We start from the raw sequence: 25,180 nt of genomic DNA, 5'->3' as shown, positions 1-25,180 counted from the left end.
AGATCATGAGAGATTACTACAAGCAACTCTATGCCAATAAAATGGACAACCTGGAAGAAGTGGAACAGTACTTAGAAAAGCACAACTGCCAAGACTGAATCAGGAAGAAATAGAAGATATAAATAGACCAATCACAAGCACTGAAATTGAAACTGTGAATAAAAATCTTCCAACAAACAAAAGCCCAGGACCAGATGGCTTCACAGGCGAATTCTATCAAACATTTAGAGAAGAGCTAACACCTATCCTTCTCAAACTCTTCCAAAATATAGCAGAGGGAGGAACACTCCCAAACTCATTTTATGAGGCCACCATCACCCTGATACCAAAACTAGACAAGGATGTCACAAAGAAAGAAAACTACAGGCCAATATCACTGATGAACATAGATGCAAAAATCCTCAACAAAATACTAGCAAACAGAATCCAACAGCACATTAAAAGGATCATACACCATGATCAAGTGGGGTTTATTCCAGGAATGCAAGGATTCTTCCATATACGCAAATCAATCAACATGATACACCATATTAACAAACTGAAGGAGAAAAACGATATGATCATCTCAATAGATGCAGAGAAAGCTTTCGACAAAATTCAACACCCATTTATGATAAAAACCCTGCAGAAAGTAGGCATACAGGGAACTTTCCTCAACATAATAAAGGCCATATATGACAAACCCACAGCCAACATCGTCCTCAATGGTGAAAAACTGAAACCATTTCCACTAAGATCAGGAACAAGACAAGGTTGCCCACTCTCACCACTCTTATTCAACATAGCTTTGGAAGTTTTAGCCACAGCAATCAGAGAAGAAAAGGAAATAAAAGGAATCCAAATCAGAAAAGAAGAAGTAAAGTTGTCACTGTTTGCAAATGACATGATAGTATACATAGATATTCCTAAAGATGCTACCGAAAAACCACTAGAGCTAATCAATGTATTTGGTAAAGTAGCAGGAGACAAAATTAATGCACAGAAATCTCTGGCATTCCTATACACTAATGATGAAAAATCTGAAAGTGAAATCAAGAAAACACTCCCATTTACCACTGCAAGAAAAAGAATAAAATATCTAGGAATAAACCTACCTAAGGAGACAGAAGACCTGTATGCAGAAAATTATAAGACACTGATGAAAGAAATTAAAGATGATACAAATAGATGGAGAGATATACCATGTTCTTGGATTGGAAGAATCAACATTGTGAAAATAACTCTACTACCCAAAGCAATCTACAGATTCAATGCAATCCCTATCAAACTACCAATGGCATTTTTCACAGAACTAGAACAAAAAATTTTGCTATTTGTATGGAAACACCAAAGACCCCGAATTGCCAAAGCAATCTTTGAGAACGAAAAACGGAGCTGGAGGAATCCGGCTCCCTGACTTCAGACTATACTACAAAGCTACAGTAATCAAGACAGTGTGGTACTGGCACAAAAACAGAAATATAGATCAATGGGACATTATAGAAAGCCAAGAGATAAACCCACGCACATATGGTCACCTTATCTTTGATAAAGGGGGCAGGAATGTACAGTGGAGAAAGGACAGCCTCTTCAATAAGTGGTGCTGGGAAAACTGAACAAGTACGTGTAAAAGTACGAGATTAGATCACTCCCTAACACCATACACAAAAATAAGCTCAAAATGGATTAAACACCTAAATGTAAGGCCAGACAATATCAAACTCTTAGAGGAGAACATAGGCGGAACACTCTATGACATAAATCACAGTAAGGTCCTTTTTGACCCACCTCCCAGATAAATGGAAATAAAAACGAAAATAAACAAATGGGACCTAATGAAACTTCAAAGCTTTTGCACAGCAAAGGAAACCATAAACAAGACCAAAAGACAACCCTCAGAATGGGAGAAAATATTTGCAAATGAAGCAACTGACAAAGGATTAATCTCCAAAATTTACAAGCAGCTCATGCAGCTCAATAACAAAAACACAAACAACTCATTCCAAAAATGGGCAGAAGACCTAAATAGACATTTCTCCACAGCAGATAGACTGCCAACAAACACATGAAAGAATGCTCAACATCATTAATCATTAGAGAAATGCAAATCAAAACTACAATGAGATATCATCTCACACCAGTCAGAATGGCCATCATCAAAAAATCTAGAAACAATAAATGCTGGAGAGGGTGTGGAGAAAAGGGAACCCTCTTGCACTGCTGGTGGGAATGTGAATTGGTACAACCACTATGGAGAACAGTATGGAGGTTCCTTAAAAAAGTACAAATAGAACTACCATATGATCCAGCAATCCCACTACTAGGCATATACCTTGAGAAAACCATAATTCAAAAAGAGACATGTACCAAAATGTTCATTGCAGCTCTATTCACAATAGCCCGGAGCTGGAAACAACCTAAGTGTCCATCATCGGATGAATGGATAAAGAAGATGTGGCACATATATACAATGGAATATTACTCAGCCAAAAAAAGAAACGAAACTGAGCTATTTGTAATGAGGTGGATAGACCTAGAGTCTGTCATACAGAGTGAAGTAAGTCAGAAAGAGAAAGACAAATACCGTATGCTAACACATATATATGGAATATAAGAAAAAAAAATGTCATGAAGAACCTAGGGGTAAAACGGGAATAAAGACACAGACCTACTTGAGAATGGACTTGAGGATATGGGGAGGGCGAAGGGTAAGCTGTGACAAAGCGAAAGAGAGGCATGGACATATATACACTACCAAACGTAAGGTAGAGAGATAGTGGGAAGCAGCCGCAGAGCACAGGGAGATCAGCTCGGTGCTTTGTGACCGCCTGGAGGGGTGGGATGGGGAGGGTGGGAGGGAGGGAGATGCATGAGGGAAGGGATGTGGGAACAGATGTATATGTATGACTGATTCACTTTGTTATAAAGCAGAAACTAATAAAAAAAATAGGAAAAAAAAAGTACAAATAGAAATACCATATGACCCAGCAATCCCACTACTCAGCATATGCCCTGAGAAAACCATAATTCAAGAAGAGTCATGTACCAAAATGTTCATTGCAGCACTATTTACAATAGCCAGGAGATGGAAACAACCTAAATGTCCATCATCGGATGAATGGATAAAGAAGATGTGGCACATATATACAATGGAATATTACTCAGCCATAAAAAGAAACGAAATTGAGCTATTTGTAATGAGGTGGATGGACCTAGAGTTGTCATACAGAGTGAAGTCAGAAAGAGAAAGACAAATACTGTACGCTAACACATATATATGGAATTTACGCCAAAAAAAATGTCATGAAGAACCTAGGGGTAAGACAGGAATAAAGACACAGACCTACTAGAGAATGGACTTGAGGATATGGGGAGGGGGAAGGGTAAGCTGTGACAAAGCGAGAGAGTGGCATGGACATATATACACTACCAAACGTAAAATAGCTAGCTAGTGGGAAGCAGCCGCATAGCACAGGGAGATCAGCTCGGTGCTTTGTGACCACCTAGAGGGGTGGGATAGGGAGGGTGGGAGGGAGGGAGATGCAAGAGGGAAAAGATATGGGAATATATGTATAACTGATTTACTTTGTTATAAAGCAGTAACTAGCACACCATTGTAAAGCAATTATACTCCAATAAAGACGTAAAGAAAAATTTCAGTAAGATTAGATTTTTAGAGTGAAAGACATGCTTAGTTTTATTTAAAAAATAAAATGTATGTACATGTGAGGATCCACTTTCTGACACTGTTAACAGAAAATACTAGTAACCTTTAAAATTTTGCTCATATAATAAGCAAAAATCACTATTTTGTTATTTCATTTTTCTTTTTCCTTGTTGTTAGTGAAGCTGAGAATCTTTTCAGGTTTGTTAGCCATTTGTATTTCTTTTGTTTACATACTTCACTTACTTTTGTTTGGGTTATTTTTCATATCAATTTACAGAAATTTTTAATGTATTCTGGAAGTTTATAGCATATAGAAATGTATTCTGGATGTTTATAGCATATTACAGATAAACAAATTTTGCTTGGTACAAATAATACCATGAATCTTGATTTTATAAAGTTTACTATATATTTTGGTATTTATTTATATAAATTCATAGGAAGCTAGTTTTTTGACTTTTTTGTTTGTTTGTTTGTTTTGCGGTACACGGGCCTCTCACTGTTGTGGCCTCTCCCGCGGCAGAGCACAGGCTCCGGATGCACAGGCTCAGCGGCCATGGCTCATGGGCCCAGCCGCCCCGTGGCATGTGGGATCCTCCCGGACCGCGGCACGAACCCGCATCCCCCTCATCAGCAGGCATACTCTCAACCACTGCGCCACCAGGGAAGCCCCCAGAAGCTAGTTTTTTAAATGGCTTCAAAATATTTGTGTGTACTCTAATTTATTTACCTAGAATTTTCTTACAGACAACAAGGTTGCTTCTAGTCTTTTGCTATTAACAGCACAATAATGAATATCCTTTATAAATTACTTTGCATTTAAATATTGAGTATATTTATGGGATAAATTTCTGGAAATAAAATTACTCAATTTTTTGAAAAAAACTTCATATTTTACTCTTTAATTCAAGTATAAGACACATAAATGAAATTGTACACTTCAATGAATTACCACAAAGTGAACAACCTTAAATAATTACCACTACATCAAGAAATAGAATGTTACCAGCAGCTGTGTTGTGCGTCTCCTGATTTTTGCTCCTCTCTCATCTCCCCAAATCTGACTTCCTACACCAAAAATCAGTTTTGCTTGCTGTTGATAAATGTTTCATTTTTTTCTAAAATATTGTTGCACATAAATGAATTTAATTCATTTTCATTGCTGTAGAATTCAATTGGATTAATATAATACAATTTATTTATTCAGTCTACACTGATGGTCATTTGTTTGTAGTTTGGGACTATTATAAATATAATACTGCCATTGCAAATAATGCTACTGTCATTTGGTGCATACGTGCTTTCATTTCATTGGGTATATACCTAGAAATGAAACTTCTGGGTCGTACGGCATGCATACATAGGTATGCTAAAATGAAGTAAATAAAGTTAACAACTTTATAAAGTAGATTCACCAATTTACCCTCTTAGCAGCAGCGTTTGAGAGTTCTTGATACCCAATATTGTTGCAAACACTACCAACATTACCAGTGGTAATGGTGTACCTTTTCATATAAATATTAAAATATATTTGTCATTTAGATACTCTCTTTTATGACATGTTTGTTCAAATTTCTTCTGCATTTTTTGCTATCGAGTTATATTTTTCTTATTGATGATTCTGTTTACACTCTGGATAGGAGTCCACTGTCAGATAAAATTAATCCAAATATCTCTTCCTTGTCCTGCCATTTCACTCCCTTAATTGTGCCATTTTTTTCCAAGAAATTCTTAATATTTTCCTCTATGGTTTATACTTTTTGAGTACTGTTTAAGAAATAATTCCTTAACCCAAGTATTATGAAGAAACTCTATTACACTTTCTAGAATCTTTGTGTACAGTGGAAGAGTCAAATTTCATTTTTTCTATATAATTATTCAATTGACTTTGTACTACTTATTGGGTGGCAGGGAACCTGTCATTTCCTCCACTGCTCTGCAGAACCAATTTGGCCAAATATGCTTGGATCTGTTTCTGAGCTCTTTATTCTGTTCATTGGCCTATTTGTCTATCCTGCACCAATAAGAACACTGTCATGACTAATACAGCTTTATTTAGTAAGTCTTGTTTTCAAGTAGAGTGGTATTCTAATTCTGTTTTTCTTAAATACTGTCTCAGCTAGTTGTGGCCCTTTGCATTTCTCTGTACATTATAGAAGGGAAAATATCAGCTGAAATTTATATTGGTATTCTGGTAAATCTGTAGATCAATTTGTGAAAAACTGTCATCTTTACACTACTACTGAATTTTTCATTCCATGATTTAGGTTCTTAAATTTATCTTAAGTTTTAAAGATTTCTGGGTAGAAGTCTTAAATATCTTTTATTAGATTTATTCCTAGATCTTTTTTTTATTTTATTGTAGATGAAATCTTTATACAATTTTAGTTTCTAACTATTTTGTAAGTATATGAAAATATAGTCTATTTTTTACTTGGACTCTGTATCCAGTAACCTTGTTAAACTCAATTACTAATTCTAATAATTTATCTGCTAAATGATTTTTTTTTACATTTCCCTTGTTTCCAATCCATACGACTGATTTATTTACCTTTCTCAGTACAATGAAAATAGAAGTGGTCACAGCAGTCATCCTTGTCTTGTTTTTATCCCAGAGGTAAAGCTTTTAACATTTTTAAGTATGAATAATATTTGCTGCCATATATCACACTAAAGAAATTCCCTTCTTGTTTTAGTTAGTTGTTAGTAAATGTTTATTTTGCTTTTCTCATCTATGGCTTAATCATTATGGTTTTCTACGTTATCCTATTAATGTGATGATTTACACTGATTCATTTTAAATGTTGAACAAACCTTGTATTCCTAGTATAAACCAAACTCGATTATGATATTTTTATTGCTATATTTATTTATAGTTTGGCTGGGATTTTTGTGTCTATGTTCATGCATGATATGGACTTATAATTTTCACTTTTTGTAATGCTTTTTTCAAGTTTTTATTTTTTAATTTTAAAAAATTTTAAATTCAACTATGGTTGATTTATAGTATTGTGTTAGTTTCAGCATGGTAATTTGGGTTTTTTGTAGATTATATTCCATTATAGGTTATTACAAGATACTGCGTATAATTCTATGTGGTATACAGTAAAAACTTTGTGCTTATCTATTTTATGTATAGTAGTTGTGTTTGTTAATCCCATTCTCCTAATTTGTCCCTCCCCTCTTCCCTCTACCCTTTGGCAACCACACATTTGTTTTCTATGTATGTGAGTCTGTTTCTGATTTGTATATAGATTCGTGTGTATATTTTTTAGATTCTACAATACAAGTGATATCATATAGTATTTGTCTTTCTCTGAATTATTTCGCCAAGCATAATATTCTCTAGGCCCATCCGTGTTGCTGCAAATGGCAATATTTCATTCTTTTTTTATGTCTGAGTAATATTCCATGGTATATATGTACCACATCTTCTTAAGCCAATCATCTATTGATGGGCACTTGGGTTGCTTCCATGTCTTGGCTATTGTAAATAGTGCTGCTATGAACATTGATTGGTGTGCATGTATCTTTTCAAATTAGAGTTTTCATTTTTTCTGAATATATACCCAGGAGTAGAACTGCTTATCATATGGTAGTTCTACTTTTAGTTTTTTAAGAAACCTCCATTCTATTTTCCATAGCAGCTGCAACAATTTACATTCTCTCCAACAGTGTACAAGGGTTCTCTTTTCTCCACATCCTCTCCAACATTTACTATTTGTAGACCTTTTGATGATAACCATTCTGACTAGTGTGAGGTGATAACTCATTGTGGTTTTGATTTGCATTTCTCTAATAATCAATGATGTTGAGCATCTTTTCATATGCCTGTTAGCTATCTGTATGTCTTCTTTAGAAAAATGTTTATTTAGGTCTTCTGCCCATTTTTAAAATTGGATTCTGTGTGTGTGTGTGTGTGTGTGTGTGTGTGTGTGTGTGTTTGATATTGAGTTGTATGAGCTGTTTGTATATTTTGGATATTAACCCCTTGTTGGAGGCACAGTTTGCAAATATTTTCTCCTATTCCATAGGTTGCCTTTTCATTTTATTGATGGTTTCCTTTGCTGTGCAAAAGATTTTACATTTACTTTGATTTCTTTTGCCTTGGGAGACTAATCAAAGAAAATATTGCTACACTTTATGTCAAAAAATGTTTTGCCTATGTTCTCTTCTAGGAGTTTTGGTGTCATGTCTTACATTCAGGTTTTTAAACTATTTTAAGTTTATTTTTGTATATGGTATGAGGGAATGTTCTAATTTCATTGTTTTATATGCAGTTGTCCAGCTTTCCCAACACCACTTGTTGAAGAAATGGTCTTTTCTCTATTGTATATTCCTGCCTCCTTGTCATAGATTAATTGACCATAGGTGTGTAGGTTTATTTCTGGGCTCTCTATTCTGTTCCATTGTTCTATATGTCTATTTTTGTGCTAATACGACACTGTTTTTTTGTTTTTTGGTTTTTTTTGCGGTATGCAGGCCTCTCACTGTTGTGGCCTCTCCCGTTGTGGAGCACAGGCTCCGGACGCGCAGGCTCAGTGGCCATGGCTCACGGGCCCAGCTGCTCCGCGGCATGTGGGATCTTCCCAGACCCGGGCACGAACCTGCATCCCCTGCATCGGCAGGCGGACTCTCAACCACTGCACCACCAGGGAAGCCCTACCACACTGTTTTGATCACAGTCAATTTGTAGTATAGTATAGAATCTGGAAGGGTATGCCTTGTTTTTTGCCCCCAGGATTGCTTTGGCAATTATGGGTCTTTTCTGGTTCCATATAAATCCGTAGACTGCTTTGGGTAGTATGGCCATTTTAACAATATTAATTCCTCCAATCCAAGAGCATGGATATCATTCTGTTTCTTTGAATAATCTTCAATTTCCTACATCAACGTTTTATACTTTCAGCATACAGGTATTTCACCTCTTCAGTTAAGTTTATTCATAGGTTTTTTTTTCCCCTTTGGATGCAATTTTACATGGGATTTTTAAAAATTTCTTTCTGATATTTCATTATTAGTGTATAGAAATGCAGCAAATTTCTGTATATTAATCTTGTATCCTGTGATCTTGCTGAATACATTTATTAGTTCTAATAGTTTTGGGGTGGAGACTTTAGGGTTCTCTATACAGAGTATCATGTCACCTGTAAATAGTGACAGTTTTACCTCTTCCCTTCCAACTTGGATAACTTTTATTTCTTTTTCTTGCCTGATTGCTGTAGCTAGTACTTCCAATACTATGTTGAATAGAAGTGGTGAGAGTGGGTATCCTTGTCTTCTTCCTGAATTTAATAGGAAAATTTTTAGCTTTTAACCATTGAGTATTATGTGAGTTGTGGGTTTGTCATAAATGGCCTTTATGATGTTGAGATATGTTCCCTCTATACCCACTTTGATGAGAGTTTTTTATCATAAATGGATATTGAATTTTGTCACATGCTTTTTGTCTACTAAGATGATCACATGGTTTTTGTCTTTCCTTTTGTTAATGTGGTGTATCATATTGACTGAGTTGTGTATGTTGAACCATCCATCCTTGTGACTCTGGAATGAATTCAACTCGATCATGTTGTATGATCCTTTTTACGTATTGTTGGATTTGGTTTGCTAATATTTTGTCAAGGATTTTTGCATCTATATTCATCAGCGATATTGGCCTATAATTTTCTTGTCTTGTAGTGTATTTGTCTGGTTTTGGTGTCAGGGTGATGGTGGCTTCATTGAATGAATTTGGGAGTGTTCCCTCTTCTTCAATTTTCTGGAATAGTTTGAGAAGGATAGGTATAAGTTCTTTGTAATTTTGTTAGAATTCCCCACTGAAGCCATCCAGTCCTTGACTTCTGCTGCAGGGAGGTTGTTTTGTTTGTTTGTTTGTTTGTTTGTTTGTTTTGCGGTACGCGGGCCTCTCACTGTTGTGGCCTCTCCCGTTGTGGAGCACAGGCTCCGGACGCGCAAGCTCAGCGGCCATGGCTCACGGGCCCAGCCGCTCCGCGGCATGTGGGATCTTCCCGGACCGGGGCACGAACCGGTGTCCCCTGCATCGGCAGGCGGACTCTCAACCACTGAGCCACCAGGGAAGCCCTTGTTTTTGTTTTTTTAAATTACAGATTCTACTTCACTTCTAGTGATCAGTCTGTTCAGATTATCTGTTTCTTTTTGATTCAGTTTTGGCAGGCAGTTGTATCTACAGCCAAAGGGGCTTGTCTCCTCTGTGCAGGGCCCCAGGACTGTGACTTCCAGTCTGTGGCTTGACCTACTCACTCCCCAGGGTAAGGGTCCATGGGTGCAGACCTTCTCATCCTTTCAGATCCCTATTCAGGGTGGAAGTCTCAACCCTATGACTTTTTTCCATCCTACCCAGTTACATGGAAATCTTTCTTGCAGCTTTAGTTGTATGGGAATTCTTCTGACAGTTTCCAGTTCCATGAGACTTGTTCCACATGTAGGTGAATTTTTGAGTTGTTTGTGGGGGGAGGTGAGTTCCACATCCTCCTACTCTGCCATCTTGATCCAATCCCTTTTCAACTTTTGACATCAGGTTATGTTGGCCTCATAAAATGAGAGGAATATGAGTTTTTTTCCCACAATTCTCAGAAAGAGGAATAAGTTCTCAGAAAGAAAATAAGTACTGTTGTTACTTATTTCCTAAAACTTTGGTGGAATTTACATGGATAGCCAATTGAACCGGAGTTTTTGGCAGTTGAGGGTATCTATGAGGCAGGCGTCCAAGCTTTCTCATACAAGTGTAGGTTCTTCAGAGGCTTTGTAATGACTGTCACCCCGACAGTAACTTTATAAGGGAAACATGCTCTCTAACTGACTTACTTATTCCAACAACCTTCAACTCCTGAACCTGGCAATACACCTTCATAGCTCTTAATTTTGGCATTACCTTGTCTTTGTAGGTCAGTCTCTAAGTGAACCGTGAAAATGGCTTGAGCTCAGCCAACTTCCATAGTAACTACCCGGGTTAAAAGATAAGCATATATTCTTGCCATATCAAACAATGGGATTATCAGCTGTCCCACACTCCCTTCCTTTCCTCCCCTCATCCATGGACTGTTCCTGCCAGCTTTCCTGCCAAAGAATTTTTCAGCCAAGAAGCAAGTCCCCAATATCATATTCACATACATCTTCTACCCCCTACCCCAAATCTAGGAACACAGTTTTTTTTCAGGTATTCACCCTTTCAGCTGGCTTCAAGGAGTTCTCTTGGAGCTCATGAGACTTAGCTTAAGGGCAGACTGGGAAGTATAGAAATAGAGCCAAATATATATTTTTTAATGTATTATTTGATAAAAGATGATTCCAAATTTAGAGGGGAAAGATGAAATATCCAGGAAGTGGTATTGGCATAACTCTTAGTCATCAGGTAAGAAATAAAGTTTAATCCCTATTTCATACCTCACACCTAAATAAACTCCAGATAAAGACTTAAATATAATTAAAGAAACAATGATATAAGACAATATTCTTCATTATTTTGAAGTGAAAAAGGCTTTTCCAAGTATGACACAAAATCCAGAGCCATAAAAGAAAAAAATAGAATTTAAAAATTGAATTAAAAATTTTAAAATTTTTGCATGGAAAAAACCATCCTAAACAAAGTCATAAAAGAAACAGAAGAAAGGAAAATATCTGTAGGTTACATCATAGAGAAAGCTAACTTACTTACTCTGTAAACATTTTTCACAAATCTAAATGACAAAGACAACAACTCTGCCAAAAAGTGGACAAAGAATAGAAACGGAAATGTCACAGTAGAGAAAAAGATGTCCAATTTCACTTAAGATACAAGGAAAGTGTTAATATTATAATAATATACTTCCTTTTACTTAAAATGACAGGGATTAAAAGTTTGGTTATATACTATTGTTAGAAAGGTTGTAGGGAATCAGGTATTCTCAAACATTGCCGGTGGGAGTAGAATTTGGTACAACTTCTATGCAGGGCAACAACCTAGGAATAAGGATTAATTAGAACTAAATTAGCTTTTAAAGGGAATACAATCCAGCTTTCAAAGATAGGATGTCTGACTGGATTATGCTGTTCTGCACTTTCTACTGACTCTTAGTTTAGCCTGTCAGAGGAAATGAAAAATACTTTTTGGAGAATGATAACATCATTTAGAACCTCAAATTATCTCTATAATGTTCATATATATATGGGAGTATATAATGTTCATATAATGTTGAATTAAAAAAAACAAAATGGAAACAAAATCAAAAAACAAACATAGGTTACATGAAGTCAATATAATGTGACCAAAAACCAAGACAAATACTAAGCTACAAACCAGTTATGGAGTTATCAAACACATATTTAAAGTAACTATATTCAACATGTTCAAGGAAATAAAAGACAAGAGTGATAATTTAAGAAGATAACAGAAAGCTTTAAAAAGAGCCAAATGGAAGGTCTAGAACTAAAAGATAACTGAAATTGAACTCCATGAGTCAATCTACCATTAGATTAGACAGCATTGAAGAATTAGTGAACTTTTAAAGGCAAGTCAGAAGAAAGTATCCAAAATGAAACACAAGGAGGGAAAGGATAGAAAAGACAAAGCAAACAAACAAACATGTATGGGTGTATTATCCTAACAACCTCATTAAAAGTGGGGATACTATTAAAGTTTGACATCAAGAAAGAACACAGAATCACAGTTTATATTTAAATTATTATTTTTCTTAGTACCATTTTCAATCTAATAAAAATCCAGGTAAGAGCTTCTTTCCATTTTTAGGATTTCACTTAAGTATTTTAAAAGAAACATTTAAATATATCAAACATATCAGATAAATAATACAAATTAGAAGACTGTTTAGCTACTTACATTCCATATGCCGAGCTTACAGCAAGGCTAGTAATCTGTTGTGGAGGTTCACCATCCACCCAGACCAACTGAATAACAAGTTCCGCTTGATACCCTGGAGGCATCCGCACTGGTCGTGTCTTAACACTAGAAAACAGAGAAAAAGTAATTCCATCATATACAGTTCAAATACATATGTTCATGCTTATTTTCAGAATTTATAACAAATCTTCCTACAGAAATATACAACACCAGGCATTGAGGACATTATGCAGGTAGGCAGTATCTTCTCTAGCTTTCTCAAAATAAACCAAGACACTTGTGATTTCTTAGCCTTTCCTTTAAGTAGCTTTTCAGTCAGATCCACAACTTCACCTGGCTTTCATCAGTTCCTTTTTCTCTTGTCATAGTAGTATTTTTAATTATTTTTATTATTTATTTTTCTTACATAATATTTGTTACATATATGTAAGTTATAATGCATAACAATAAAAACTATGACCACTAATCTACCACCTGACTTAAGAGTTCAACATATTCAAAACCTGAATTCCTGCTTTCTCTATAAATTTGCTCCACTTGCAGCCTTCTCTATTCCAGCTGATAGCAGCTCTTATCCTTCTAGTTATTGAGTTAAAAAACCTTAAAGTAATCCTTGACTAACATTCTTATACCTTACATCTCATATCTCACATCCAACCAATTATCAAATGTATTGGTGCTACCTTCAGAATATATGCAGAAGCTGACCACTTTTTATAATACTTTAGTACTGCTACCATCCTAGTTACAGTTGACAAATAAAAATATGAGATATCCATTTAAATCTGAATTTCAAATAAACAATAAATAATGGGTTTATTTTGTTTATTTGTTTGTTTTTACTGTATTTCCCATGCAATATTTGGGATACTGATACTAAAAATGTTCATTTTTTCTCTGAAATTCAAATTAGTGTATCCTCTTCTGTTTTGTTTGGTTCTGTTTGGCTAAATCTGCCAGACCTTCACATTATCTCTAGGTAGGTGCAATAGCCTCCTTATTGGTCTCCCATCTTTTACCTTTCCCTTCCATCCCAAATCTACCCTCACCATAGTGACCAAAGTGACCAGTTTAAAATTTAAGTCTGATCATATCACTTCTGTATTTAAAACCCTATAATCATCCCCGTTTAATTAGGAATAAAAGTCAAGGTCCTTACAATGGCCTATAATTTGCCCTCTATTACCCATCTGACTTCATCTCCTACTACCCTGTCCTCTACCGCCCCCACTATCCTTTCTTTTTCTAGCTACACTGACCTCCTTATATGCCAGGCACTTTAAGACCTTTGCTCTAGCTGTTCCTGCTGCCTGGAATACTCTTCCACCAGATATTCTTCAGGTAACTCCCTCATCTACATTTGGTTTAAGTCTCATACTCCTAATGAGGCCTATATGACCTCATACAAAGTCAAAAGAAAATCAGATAATTGCACAAACATGTGTATATTGATAAGAATTGTAATATTGCTAAAAATGAAGAGCTGGCAGTGTTGAAAGGCTTATTTATTAGCTTACGTATATGGATATCTAAATCCAGCAAAGGAAAGTCATTTAGGGATGGATGCCAACATATAATTTAGTAAAGCATAGATTATATGCAACTCAAGGACCACTTGTAATATACTGTAACTTAAAGAATAATATACTTCTGCTGCTTGGTCCTTTGGAGCTTATAAACATTTAGGATTATACTGAATCCCTTTGGTTCTCTTGATAATCCTTAAGATTGTCACTAGTACTTTAAAAGTCTGCATTAAATGCTACAACACATGGTATTGTTTACTTCATCTCCACTGCCAGATTTCTGCTGATTTGACTAGTTTTTCTCTTTTATCCCTATCTTTTATATTTTTTAAATTTTATAGAAGAATACTCAGGTCATTGCAGGACCCACTTTAGTGATGGGTCTTCTTAGCTAATAAATCAATCTACAGTGCTTTCTTTTTTTTAATTTTTTTTAAATTTTTTTTTATTTTACAAATTTAATCAGTTATACATATACATATGTTCCCATATCCCCTCCCTTTTGCGTCTCCCTCCCACCCTCCCTATCCCACCCCTCCAGGCGGTCACAAAGAACCGAGCTGATCTCCCTGTGCTATGCGGCTGCTTCCCACTAGCTATCTACCTTACGTTTGGTAGTGTATATATGTCCATGCCGCTCTTTCACTTTGTCACAGCTTACCCTTCCCCCTCCCCATATCCTCAAGTCCATGCTCTAGTAGGTCTGTGTCTTTATTCCTTTCTTACCCCTATGTTCTTGATGACATTTTTTTCTTAAATTCCATATATATGTGTCAGCATACAGTATTTGTCTTTCTCTTTCTGACTTTCTGCTTTCTTAAGCTTTAATTTTTTGTTCTCTTTCTGTCTTTCATTTTAATATAAATCAATTAAGTGAAGCAAAGTGATACGAAGGAAAAATTAAATGTGTAAAATTATAACATTATGAAAGTTTTACATTTGCTAAAGTTTAATGATTTTGTTTCCCCTTCATAGATTTTCCTCTCAGTAATGCCTACTTATAATTCCTTTTTTAATTTCACAAGAAAAATTTGGGGTGCAAGGCAGAAGCAATGATTACAAAAGTATAGCAACTGCTAATTGTATGGTAAGCTTTTCTCCTGAAACCTCATCTTTAAATTTTCCATAAGTGTTTTTATAAGAAATGAGGAAACTAGTTATCCACAGTTCCTTGAGTAGCAGACTCAGATAGTTTCATATGAGGCTCAGAGAAATTCCTTGCTTAGGCTCAATTCTCCAACCAGCTAATACTAGAAACATTTGGTTTGACGATGTAGAAGCAGTAACTGGTAACTTAAGGAAACTGCATTCTTTTGTACCCTATTACCAGAAAGCATAAAAACAAGATAAACATTACTATAGGCTTGATTAACTTTAAGTTTTATTTGAGCATGACACTAAACTTTGTTTAGATATACTGAGACAACGTAGTTTATTACAAAATAGTATCAGTTGAAAAAAGAGAAAGAAATATTATGCAATATCCTAGTAACCATGAGAGAAAGCCTTTTTTCTGACATAGTATTCTTGTAGTAAACTTGGTTTTCTTTTTGATTCCAAGAAGGCTTATCAGTTGAGAAGTACCAGGCAAGTGGCAAGTTTCTGCTCTGCCCAACGTTTTCCCATTCTATCAAAGCTATGTTTTCTTTAGGGTCGGTCAGGGAAGGAAATATATTAATTAGTAATGAAGAATGGAAATATTGTGCCCTCTTCATAGATATTCCAAAAAAAAAAAAAAAAGAAGACAAAGGTACCGCTTGGTGGACTGTAGACCACTTGACAACAACTTAATTAAAGAGAAGGATGATTTTTATTTGGCACAATTTCAAAGAATTATACAATTAACATGTAAAATTTGTTTAAAATTTGGTAGCAACTCTTACTTGAGGCATGGGATACTATCCTTCGTTACTCCTTCACTAGCCACAGTGTTAGTGCTCCCAGAAAGACTCCTTGAAGAAGGAAGCTGGGATGAGAGATCAGGAAATGGAGGACTTGTTTCTGGTTCCGGGGTAATAATATCTTCAATATCATACTGAAGTCGTACCTCTAATGACTTAAAAAAAGAAAAATCAAGTTTTGATTTAACCTAGATTTTCATAACAATCACATTAAAATATCTGGTACTCTTTCAGTAATTATTCATTATTTTTTTCAGATTAATTAGTTCAATTCATAGTAAAGTTGAGATACCCCAAACTGAATTAAATAATAAATTATATAGAATATTCAATGGCATTCACAAAAAAATGTAAATTTTTAAAAAAAATTTATTTATTCATTCATTTATTTATTTATTTATGGCTGTGTTGGGTCTTTGTTGCTGTGCATGGGCTTTCTCTAGTTGTGGTGATCAAGGGCTACTCTTCGTTGTGGTGTGCGGGCTTCTCAGTGCGGTGGCTTCTCTTGTTGCAGAGCATGGGCTCTAGGCACGCGGGCTTCAGCAGTTGTGTGGCACATGGGCTTAGTTGCTCTGCGGCATGTGGGATCTTCCTGGACCAGGCTTTGAACCCATGTCCCCTGCATTGGCAGGCGGATTCTTAAACACTGCGCCACCAGGGAAGTCCCTAAAATGTTTTTTAATTCCTCAGAATTATAAGAAAATACCTACCAGTGGAGCTTAATTTTCTGTATAATAAATATTCCTTAAGATAAAGTATAAATTACAATTCCATAAATGATAAAATAAAAGGAGAAACTGGTCATGGTTATTCCAATGAAAGAAACTAAATTGGATGTGTGTGTGTAAAAACAAACACACACACAACACACAAATTGTTATTTGTACAAAGCTTCTGAGCTTTAAAAAACCTTCATTCAATCTTGACTTTGAATTACTTCAGTTTAAATTTTCCAAAATAAATTCCATATTTTTTTTTGTTTCATTAGTTTAGCTCTTATATAATTTCATTACCTTGGTCAGAACTGCTTAATGAAAAACATATGATAATTTATACTGGAATAAAAGGTGATCCAAACCCTTTTTTTTAAAAGCTGAAAATGTTTTAAAATTACTTTATGACTGCATTCAATGCTTAAATAAAATCAATTTTATAACATAAACATTCACTTTTCAATGTAAAAATAAGCATTTTTGAGATTGAAAACAATTGCTTACAAAAAGTGTAATTATGGAGTAGTGAATATAGCAATATTATCAAAATGATTGTCATAATTATCTTAAAACTTAAAACCTCTGGTGACAATAACAATTACCAATTATTGAGTGCTTACTAAGACACTCTGCTAATGACTTTATATAATCATCACAAGAACTCTATGAAAGTGGCATTACAATTTCTAGTTTATGATTATTTTCTATTTTTCTATTTTATTTACACAGGAAGTTATATGAGTGATGAAGTTGAGACTTACCCAGACTGTACTACTGACTAATGGGCCTTGTGACTTGTTCACAATCACATAGGTATTCATTGGTAAAGCCAGAATTAAAAGCTAGGCTCATCTGACTCCAAAGCCTGGGTTTTAACTAATATATACTTTAAGGGCAATGTTTAGTTTTAGCCATTGAAGTAAAAACAGTCATACATAGGCCTTTAATAGATAATCTTTATTTTCTGATAAAATGGTAAAATGGACTGGGTAGAGAAGATCCATTATCTATAGATGCCTTAATTTAGATTTAATTTATCCCATGAGAGCATCATTATTTTGAATAATTAAATTATTTCATCAGTTTAAACATTAAGATTACATAAGGCAGCCCCATAATTATTTCCACCCTACAAATATGTTGCTATTTAAAAAATCATTCAAAGTAATCTTATTGTAGTTGAGAAATAATCATTTATGGCAATTAGTTGGCAAAAAGATAAATTTAAAGATATAGGACAAAGCTTGCATTAATTTGACATTTATATATAAAATAAATCAGTAACTATATAAAACCTATAGGCATAATCTATCCTATTTAATAATACTAAATTTTGATAGAGAACTGTTTTTGTCATTTTAAGCCAAACTGTTTTTTAATATGTTATACTAAGTAACAAGAACAATTAAAAATTCTATGAATTGGATTACTGGCCACATACTGTACTCTTGGTGGCTTAAAACCATACCAAGCACTAGTCAAGATCTATGATAACTGTTTTCTTTTAATAACTCTAAGTGTGAAAGTTAAATTTTAAATGACTTACCGCTATTTCTGTTGTAATTTCATGTCTGCTGAATTTATAAATTATGACATATGCAGAGACTCCTGAGACACAGAATATTCTGCTCTCTGGACACCAGTAGATCATCTGAATGGCATATGGATCTTCCTCTACAATTTCACATGTTTGTTTTCCTTCTCCTACCTTCTGTTTTTCAAACACTTTTGAAGTTTTTAGCTTGTACAGCATCTGCAGTGTTACTGTAAGATATTGAATCATAGTTATCTTCTAATTTGAACTTAATTCTTAGATGTTGTCGAAGCCTTTTAAATATACGTATTAAATCACAAAAGTAAAACCCAACTGAACAAAATAAACTACATTTTAACAAGGAATCATTCAATGTCATGCTCTCATATCAGTACCATTTAGCTGGAGGAAGACTACAGGGAAAAAAATAAACATTTATTGAACATATACTATATACCAAAGAACATGTAGGACCTTTGTATGCATTGTCTCATGAGTTCCTCAGAAAAGCCCTGCGAAGTGAGTATTTTTATCCTTGTTTATTGACAAAAATACTTGGGCTCAGAAACTTTTAAATAAAACTACTGAGCCTACTTCTCTCTTAAGGGAGACCCCTCAATACTATTACACAATTTTTTCCTTTGATTGTTAGATGAGAGGTTGATGCTATTCTTCAAGGGTTTATTCCTCTCAACAAATTTTTAGGCACTCCTTCAGATGAGAAACATTTGTAATTTATCAGTACCAGTTAGCAATATTGGGAGTCCGATGATCTGGATTATTTTAGAAAGAATCTTTTCTGAGTGGCTCTGTGTTAGGAAATGGTCAGTTGTAATTTCTAAAAAGTCTGGTTTTGTGAATTGTTTTTGGGAATATTTATTTGGGGGAATATTATTTCCATTTTAGAACCTGATGATAACTCTGCTATATAAAAGCTCTGATTCTACAAAGGATCCTTGAGAAACATTCGAAAACTCTAGGAGTTCCTGCCAAAAGTGCATAATCTGAACCTAATCATGAGAAACATTAGTCAAACACAAATTGAAAGAGATTCTACAAAATAACTGGCCTGAACTCCTAAAAATGTCAATTTCAAACACTCAGCAACCATTCCAGACTAAAGAAAACTCAACAGATATGATAACTAAATCCAACAAATAATCCTAGATTTTCTTTTATTATGAGAGATATTATTGGAACAACTGGCTAAAACTGAGTCAGATGTGGAAGTTAGATAATAGTATTGTATGAATATTAAGCTCCTGATTTTGATAACTATAATTTGATTATATAAAAGAATGACCTTGTTTGTAGGAAGTATACACTGAAGTATTTAGGGGGGCATGTACTGTTAGAGGAGCATGATGTTTGCAACTTACTCTCAAATGATTTAAAAAAGCTATATATATATATATATATATATGTATATATTTATGTGTGTGTGTTTGTGTGTGAAAATGGAGGGAAGAGAGGAAGACTAAAAGGGTGGGGGAGGACAGGAGGGAGGGGGAGGGAGGAAGCGGGGAGGGAAGGGGAGAGAGAGAGAGAGGGAGCAAGTGAGTGCTAGATTGAGAGCATGCATTCGGGTAGGAGGGTGGGTGAAGGGAACACATGCATACATTGACATTTGGGGAATCTGGCTGAAGGCTATACAACACTTCATAGTATGTTTTTATGATTTTTCTGTAAGCCTGATGTGACATGGAAATATTAAAGAATATTGCAGACATAATTATTTAACTTTGAGTTAATCAACAGAGATTTTCCTTAGTAGGCCTGACAGAATCAGGTGAGCCCTTTAAAAGAGGGATCAGGGCCTTCCCTGAAGTTAGAGAGACACTCCCTTGCTGGCCTTGAAGAAACAAATCACGAGTTTTAAAGCTGCAAGAAAATGAACTCTGCCAACAACCACAAAAGCTTGGAACAGAACCCTGAGCTGCAGGTGAAACTGCAGTCCTAGCCAACACCTCAACTGCAGTCTCTGAGACCCTGAGCAAAGAACTCAGCTAACCTGAACCAGATTCATGACACACAGAAACTGTGAGACAGTATATGGGTTTTGTTTTAAACTGCTAAATTGTGGTAATTTAATACTCAGCAACTGAAGATGAATACAGTTGACCCTTGAACAGTGTGGGTTTGAAATGCATGGGTCCACTTATTCTCAGATAATGTTCAGTAGTAAATACTACAGTACTACACAATCTGAGGTTGATAGAATCTTCAGATGCTGAACCACAGATACAGAGAAATAGTGTATAGTGAGAGCCAACTATAAATTATGCCCCAACTATAAGTTATGCTCAGATTGTGTAGACGGTTGGCACAGTCAATCTGACTCCCATGTTGTTCAAAGTCAACAGTACACATATTAACATAAACTCAACTTTCAAATTTGGTATAACCTAATTTCCTGTACTGGACCTTATTCCACAAAATTGGCAAATTAAGTGATATTTCTCCAATGACATCCATTGATTTGGAGATATGCCCTTATAATTGATTACAGTAAAAATATTAAACATGCTGCAAACCTTTGCAACATATGTTCTGAATGTAATAAAATAATATTTTATTTAAAAATTAACTTCTTAAAATATTATCGTGCATGCTTAAGGGTGGTATGCACTTCAGTCATTAGAGTGTTACAGTGTCTTCTCACATTTTAGAAGCAAAGGAGTGACTCAGGTGGTGGGAAACGAGCAAAGATGTTTGCTTGTTGTAATTGTAACTATACAATTAACTGTGTTCGTGGAACAAAGTCAGATTTACATGAAAAGGTTCATAAAAATAAAAAATCTGTTGTCCTTTGGAATTTCCCCCTGAACAACTGATCTTTATTGTGTGAGGTCAGAAAGGGCCCTCAGATTTCATGGCTTTAAATCTTTTAATCATTTTCTCTTGCTGATGCCTTGCTCCACTGCTAAAGGACTCTAGATTGCAGATGAAGATTATCACTAATGTTCAACCTTCTTCCCTCTGCTTTTCTGTTTATCAGTCTTTCTCAGTTCACTTCTATAGTTTCAGGGATCACTTCTATGCTGCTTCTTCATTAGTTACCATTCTTGACTGTTCTGCCTACCTGATAGACAGTTTTACTTGAATTTCCTGGTGTTCCAACAAAATCCAAACTTCCAGAACTCTTCTGTATCCTTATTTCCAAAGAGTTATCTCCATCTTGATGGTTACTCAGAAACTTAGAGACATTGCTCACTTCTTCTTCTCCTCCTAGTCCTGACTATCAAAATCTTAACTATCTCCCAAAACTCACATTAAATGTCACCCCATCAAAATACCCTTCCTGGATCTACCTCGTTCAAATAAATCTCCCATTTCCAATAAAAAATAGAATTTGGGTTGTACTACATTTAGAGTTCTTATCATATTGTTTGCCCTGTAAGTTTTCTGAAGGGTATGTATGGGTATAATCAAGTCTTAAATCTTTGCATGCCCTTCAACATTGAGCAGAGTACCTGTAGTCCTTAAATTATGTAATTCTCAAGATTTCAAAAGAAGTTTTACATTTATCAAATTATTTCTTTTGATTCTCACAGACTTGGTACACAAGTGGCAAAGAAAAGTGAAGACTAGTGGGATAAAAGCACTTTCTAAGAGTGAGGAGGAGGCGAAGGAAATTCCTTGAAAAGAGTTAGTCTGACAAAGTTTGGTACTTTTTCCAATGTATATTACCTCATAAATATAATAGGTTACTGATAAAGAGTGATTTCAGTTGTGTCTGTTTATATCACAGAAGAAAAGCACAGTAGAGTTAATACTTTAAACTGATTCAATAATATAGGAAATGCATTTTTTTAACACAGCTGTATATGTATGCTAAATATGTATCAAAAATATTAACTGTCCAAACTAAAAAGTGGTGAATGGCTATGAGTAAATATTAACCAAGTGTTTCCTGTAATATAAGGAGAAACTTAAAACTTACTTGCAGAAGCATCCCAAAACTTTATCGATCCATCTGCATGACTAGATAAGAAATAAATTAGCATTAAGTATGGTAAATAAAAAATCATAATTGTTCTAAATGTATAAAAACTTGAATTACTATTAAAATTTGGTTTAAAAATACCATTTCAATGAAAACTAATGTATGCTAAACCATTTCTAAGCTTAAAACAATGGTTTATTTTTTAAATACCACACAAGAATCTAAATTTTGGAAAAACACAATAATTACTTAGATTTATTGTAAGAATATTTTATATGTAATAACAATGAAAACTGATCTGTGAAGAATGAACAGTATAATTTTATATAAAATTGTTTGCACTGAATAAAAAGAGACCTGAGTTAGATTACATTAAAATAATTTTGAAATGAATATCACAGCAAAATTAAAGTTGAGCATCAAAATATAAAAAGCAAATCCTTAAACTTATCTAGAGTTGTATCATTATTTGGTAATAGGTATAATGGTAATTCTATAAGAAATCGTCTACAAATAATCGTCATTTCCCCAATGACTAATGATGTTGAGCATCTTTTCATTAGCCATTTGTATATCTTTTTTTGAAAAAGTCTATACAAATCCTTTGCCCACTTAAAAAAATTGGTATATTTGTCTTTTTGTTTTTGAGCTGTAAGGGTTCTTTATATATCCTGAATACTAAACCCTTATCAGATATATGATTTTTAAGTTTCTTCCATTCACTGTTACCTTTTCACCTGATAGTGAAGACCATTTTATCTATTTTTTTCTTTGTTGCTTATGCTTTTTCCCCCTTTTCTTCAGTACATTTATTAAATGCATAATTGCATGAAGCCTGAGCTGTGTATGGGCCGTTAAAGGGTTGAGTGCCTAGCTAAAACTAGGAAAACTGCTGCCCCTTTCTCATGTTGGCAGACCAGCTACTGCTCATAGTTGGGCCAGTTCTATGGCCTGAAAGGAGTGGGTAAATATCTCACAGTAAGATTCTGCTGAACTGGAATGGAGCCAGGAGTGAGGGCACTTAGCCACCCTCCCAAGGAAGTGCTCTTATTGCCTATTCTTCCTGGTGTCCAAGCTCTTTTGCTCTGAAGACAGATGCGTAGCTTACAGGCTCTCTTCTGGCTGGGATGAAGCAGGTAGATAATAGAAAAGAAAGCCAGAGAGACTGGAGAAGGGAGACAGGAGTTGCTTTTTATTGACTTGGTCATGGGTTCCATAGTGGAGCCCCCTTTGTGTTTAGGAGCACTTTTCTGCTTCCTTTTTTTTTCCCTGAAAATTCTCCTGCTGCCTGAGCTGCCATGCTAGTAATCCAGCATCCATTTCCTATCATTTCTATGTTTTGGTGTAATATCTAAGAGCCACAGCCACAATCATATTCAGGAAATATTATCCCTGTTTTCTTGAGTTTTATAGTCTTAGCTGTAAATTTACATCTTTGACCATATTTGAGTTAATTTTTGTATATGCCATGAGGTAAGGGTGCAACTTTATTCTTTAGCATGTGGATATTCAATTCTCCCAACACCATTTGTTGATGAGATTATTGTTTGCCCCATTAAATAGGCTTGGCACCATTGTAAAAAACCAATTAGTCATAGATGTATGGTTTTATTTCTGGACTCCCAATTCCATTCCATTAAATTATAAATCTTATCTTATGTCAGTACCACACTGTTTTGATTACTGTAGGTGTGTAGGAAATTTTACAATTGAGAAGTGTAAGTCCTTCAATTTTGGTCTATTTCAAGATGATTTTGACTATTTTGGGTCACGTGCCATTTCATAAGAATTTTAGGATAAACTTTTTTCATTTCTGCAAAAAGATCATTGGGATTTTGATATGAATTGTAGTGAATCTGTATATCACTTTGAGATATTGCCATCTTAATAATATTGCCTTCTAATTCATAAACATGGAATGATTCCATTTATTTGTGTATTATTTAATTTTTTCAGCAAAGTTTTATAGTTTCTAGTGCACAAGCCTTTCATCTCCTTGGTTAAATTTATTTATAAGTATTTTATTTTTTGATGTTATTGTAAATAAAATTGCTTTCTTAATTTTCTTTGCAGATTGTTCATTGTTAGTATATAGAAAGAAACACGTTAACATATATATAAGATTATGTCATCTGCAAATAGATATAATTTTACTTCTTCCTTTCCATTGTGATGTCTTTTATTTAAAACTGCAACAACAGCAACACTCAGAAAACTAGGAGTAGAATAGAACTTCCTTAACCTGGTAAAGGGCATTTTTGCAAATGCCCTTTTATTTTTCTTGCAAATGCCCTTTTATTTTTCTTGCCCAACTCCTCTGGCTAGAATTTCTGGTTCAATATGAAATAGAAGTAGCAAAAGCAGAAATCTTTGTCTTGTTCCTGATCTCAAAGGGAAAGCTTTTAGTCTTTCACCATTGAATATGACGTTACCTGTGGGTTGTGCAAAAATGCCCTTTACCAGGTTGAGGAAGTTCCATTCTGCTCCTAGTTTTCTGCATGTTGCTGTTGTTGCAGTTTTAAATTGTGAAAGTGGCGTTTAATTTTGTCAAATGCTTTTTTATGCATGAGATGACTATGTGTTTTTTCCCCTTTATTCTATTAGTGTGGGTATTACATTGATTTTTGTATGTTGAAACACTCTTGTTGTATTCCTAGGATAAATCCCACTTGATCACGGTTTATAATATGCTGTAAGATTCAGTTTGCTAATATTTTGTTTAGTATACTTGAATCTATATTTATAAGGAATATTGTTGCAGTTCTCTTTTCATTCAGTGTCTTTGTCTAGTTTGGTATTAGAATGATGCCTCAGATAATGAGTTAGGACGTTTTCCCTTCTATTGTTTGGAAAAGTTTGAAAAGCATTTGGTGTTATCTATTTAAATGACTGGTAGAATTCATCACAAAGCCATCTGGTCCTGGTCTTTCCTTTGATGGAAGGTTTCAATTACTGATTTAATCTCTTTACTTGTTATAAAGCTGTTCAGATTATCTATTTCTTCTTGAGTCATTTTTGATAGTTTGTGCATTTCTCAGAATTTATTCATTCATT

At 34.7% G+C, this 25,180-nt stretch overlaps 1 protein-coding gene across 3 annotated transcripts in view; it reads right to left on the bottom strand.

Moving 5' to 3' along the window:
• Window positions 1-25,180, bottom strand: part of STXBP5L (syntaxin binding protein 5L) — a 386,525-nt gene that overhangs the window by 128,748 nt on the left and 232,597 nt on the right. For all 3 annotated transcript variants that reach the window (XM_060099916.1, XM_060099917.1, XM_060099918.1), the window contains exons 14-17: window positions 22,124-22,164; window positions 18,193-18,410; window positions 15,916-16,088; window positions 12,486-12,611 (exon numbers count right to left, since the gene is read on the bottom strand). In XM_060099916.1, coding sequence (XP_059955899.1) covers window positions 12,486-12,611; window positions 15,916-16,088; window positions 18,193-18,410; window positions 22,124-22,164 — 558 coding nt within the window. The remainder of the gene's footprint in view (window positions 1-12,485; window positions 12,612-15,915; window positions 16,089-18,192; window positions 18,411-22,123; window positions 22,165-25,180) is intronic.

The sequence above is a fragment of the Mesoplodon densirostris genome, chromosome 5, assembly GCF_025265405.1.
Source record: "Mesoplodon densirostris isolate mMesDen1 chromosome 5, mMesDen1 primary haplotype, whole genome shotgun sequence".
Lineage (NCBI taxonomy): Eukaryota > Metazoa > Chordata > Mammalia > Artiodactyla > Ziphiidae > Mesoplodon > Mesoplodon densirostris.
This window is presented reverse-complemented; position numbering and strand designations above follow the sequence as displayed.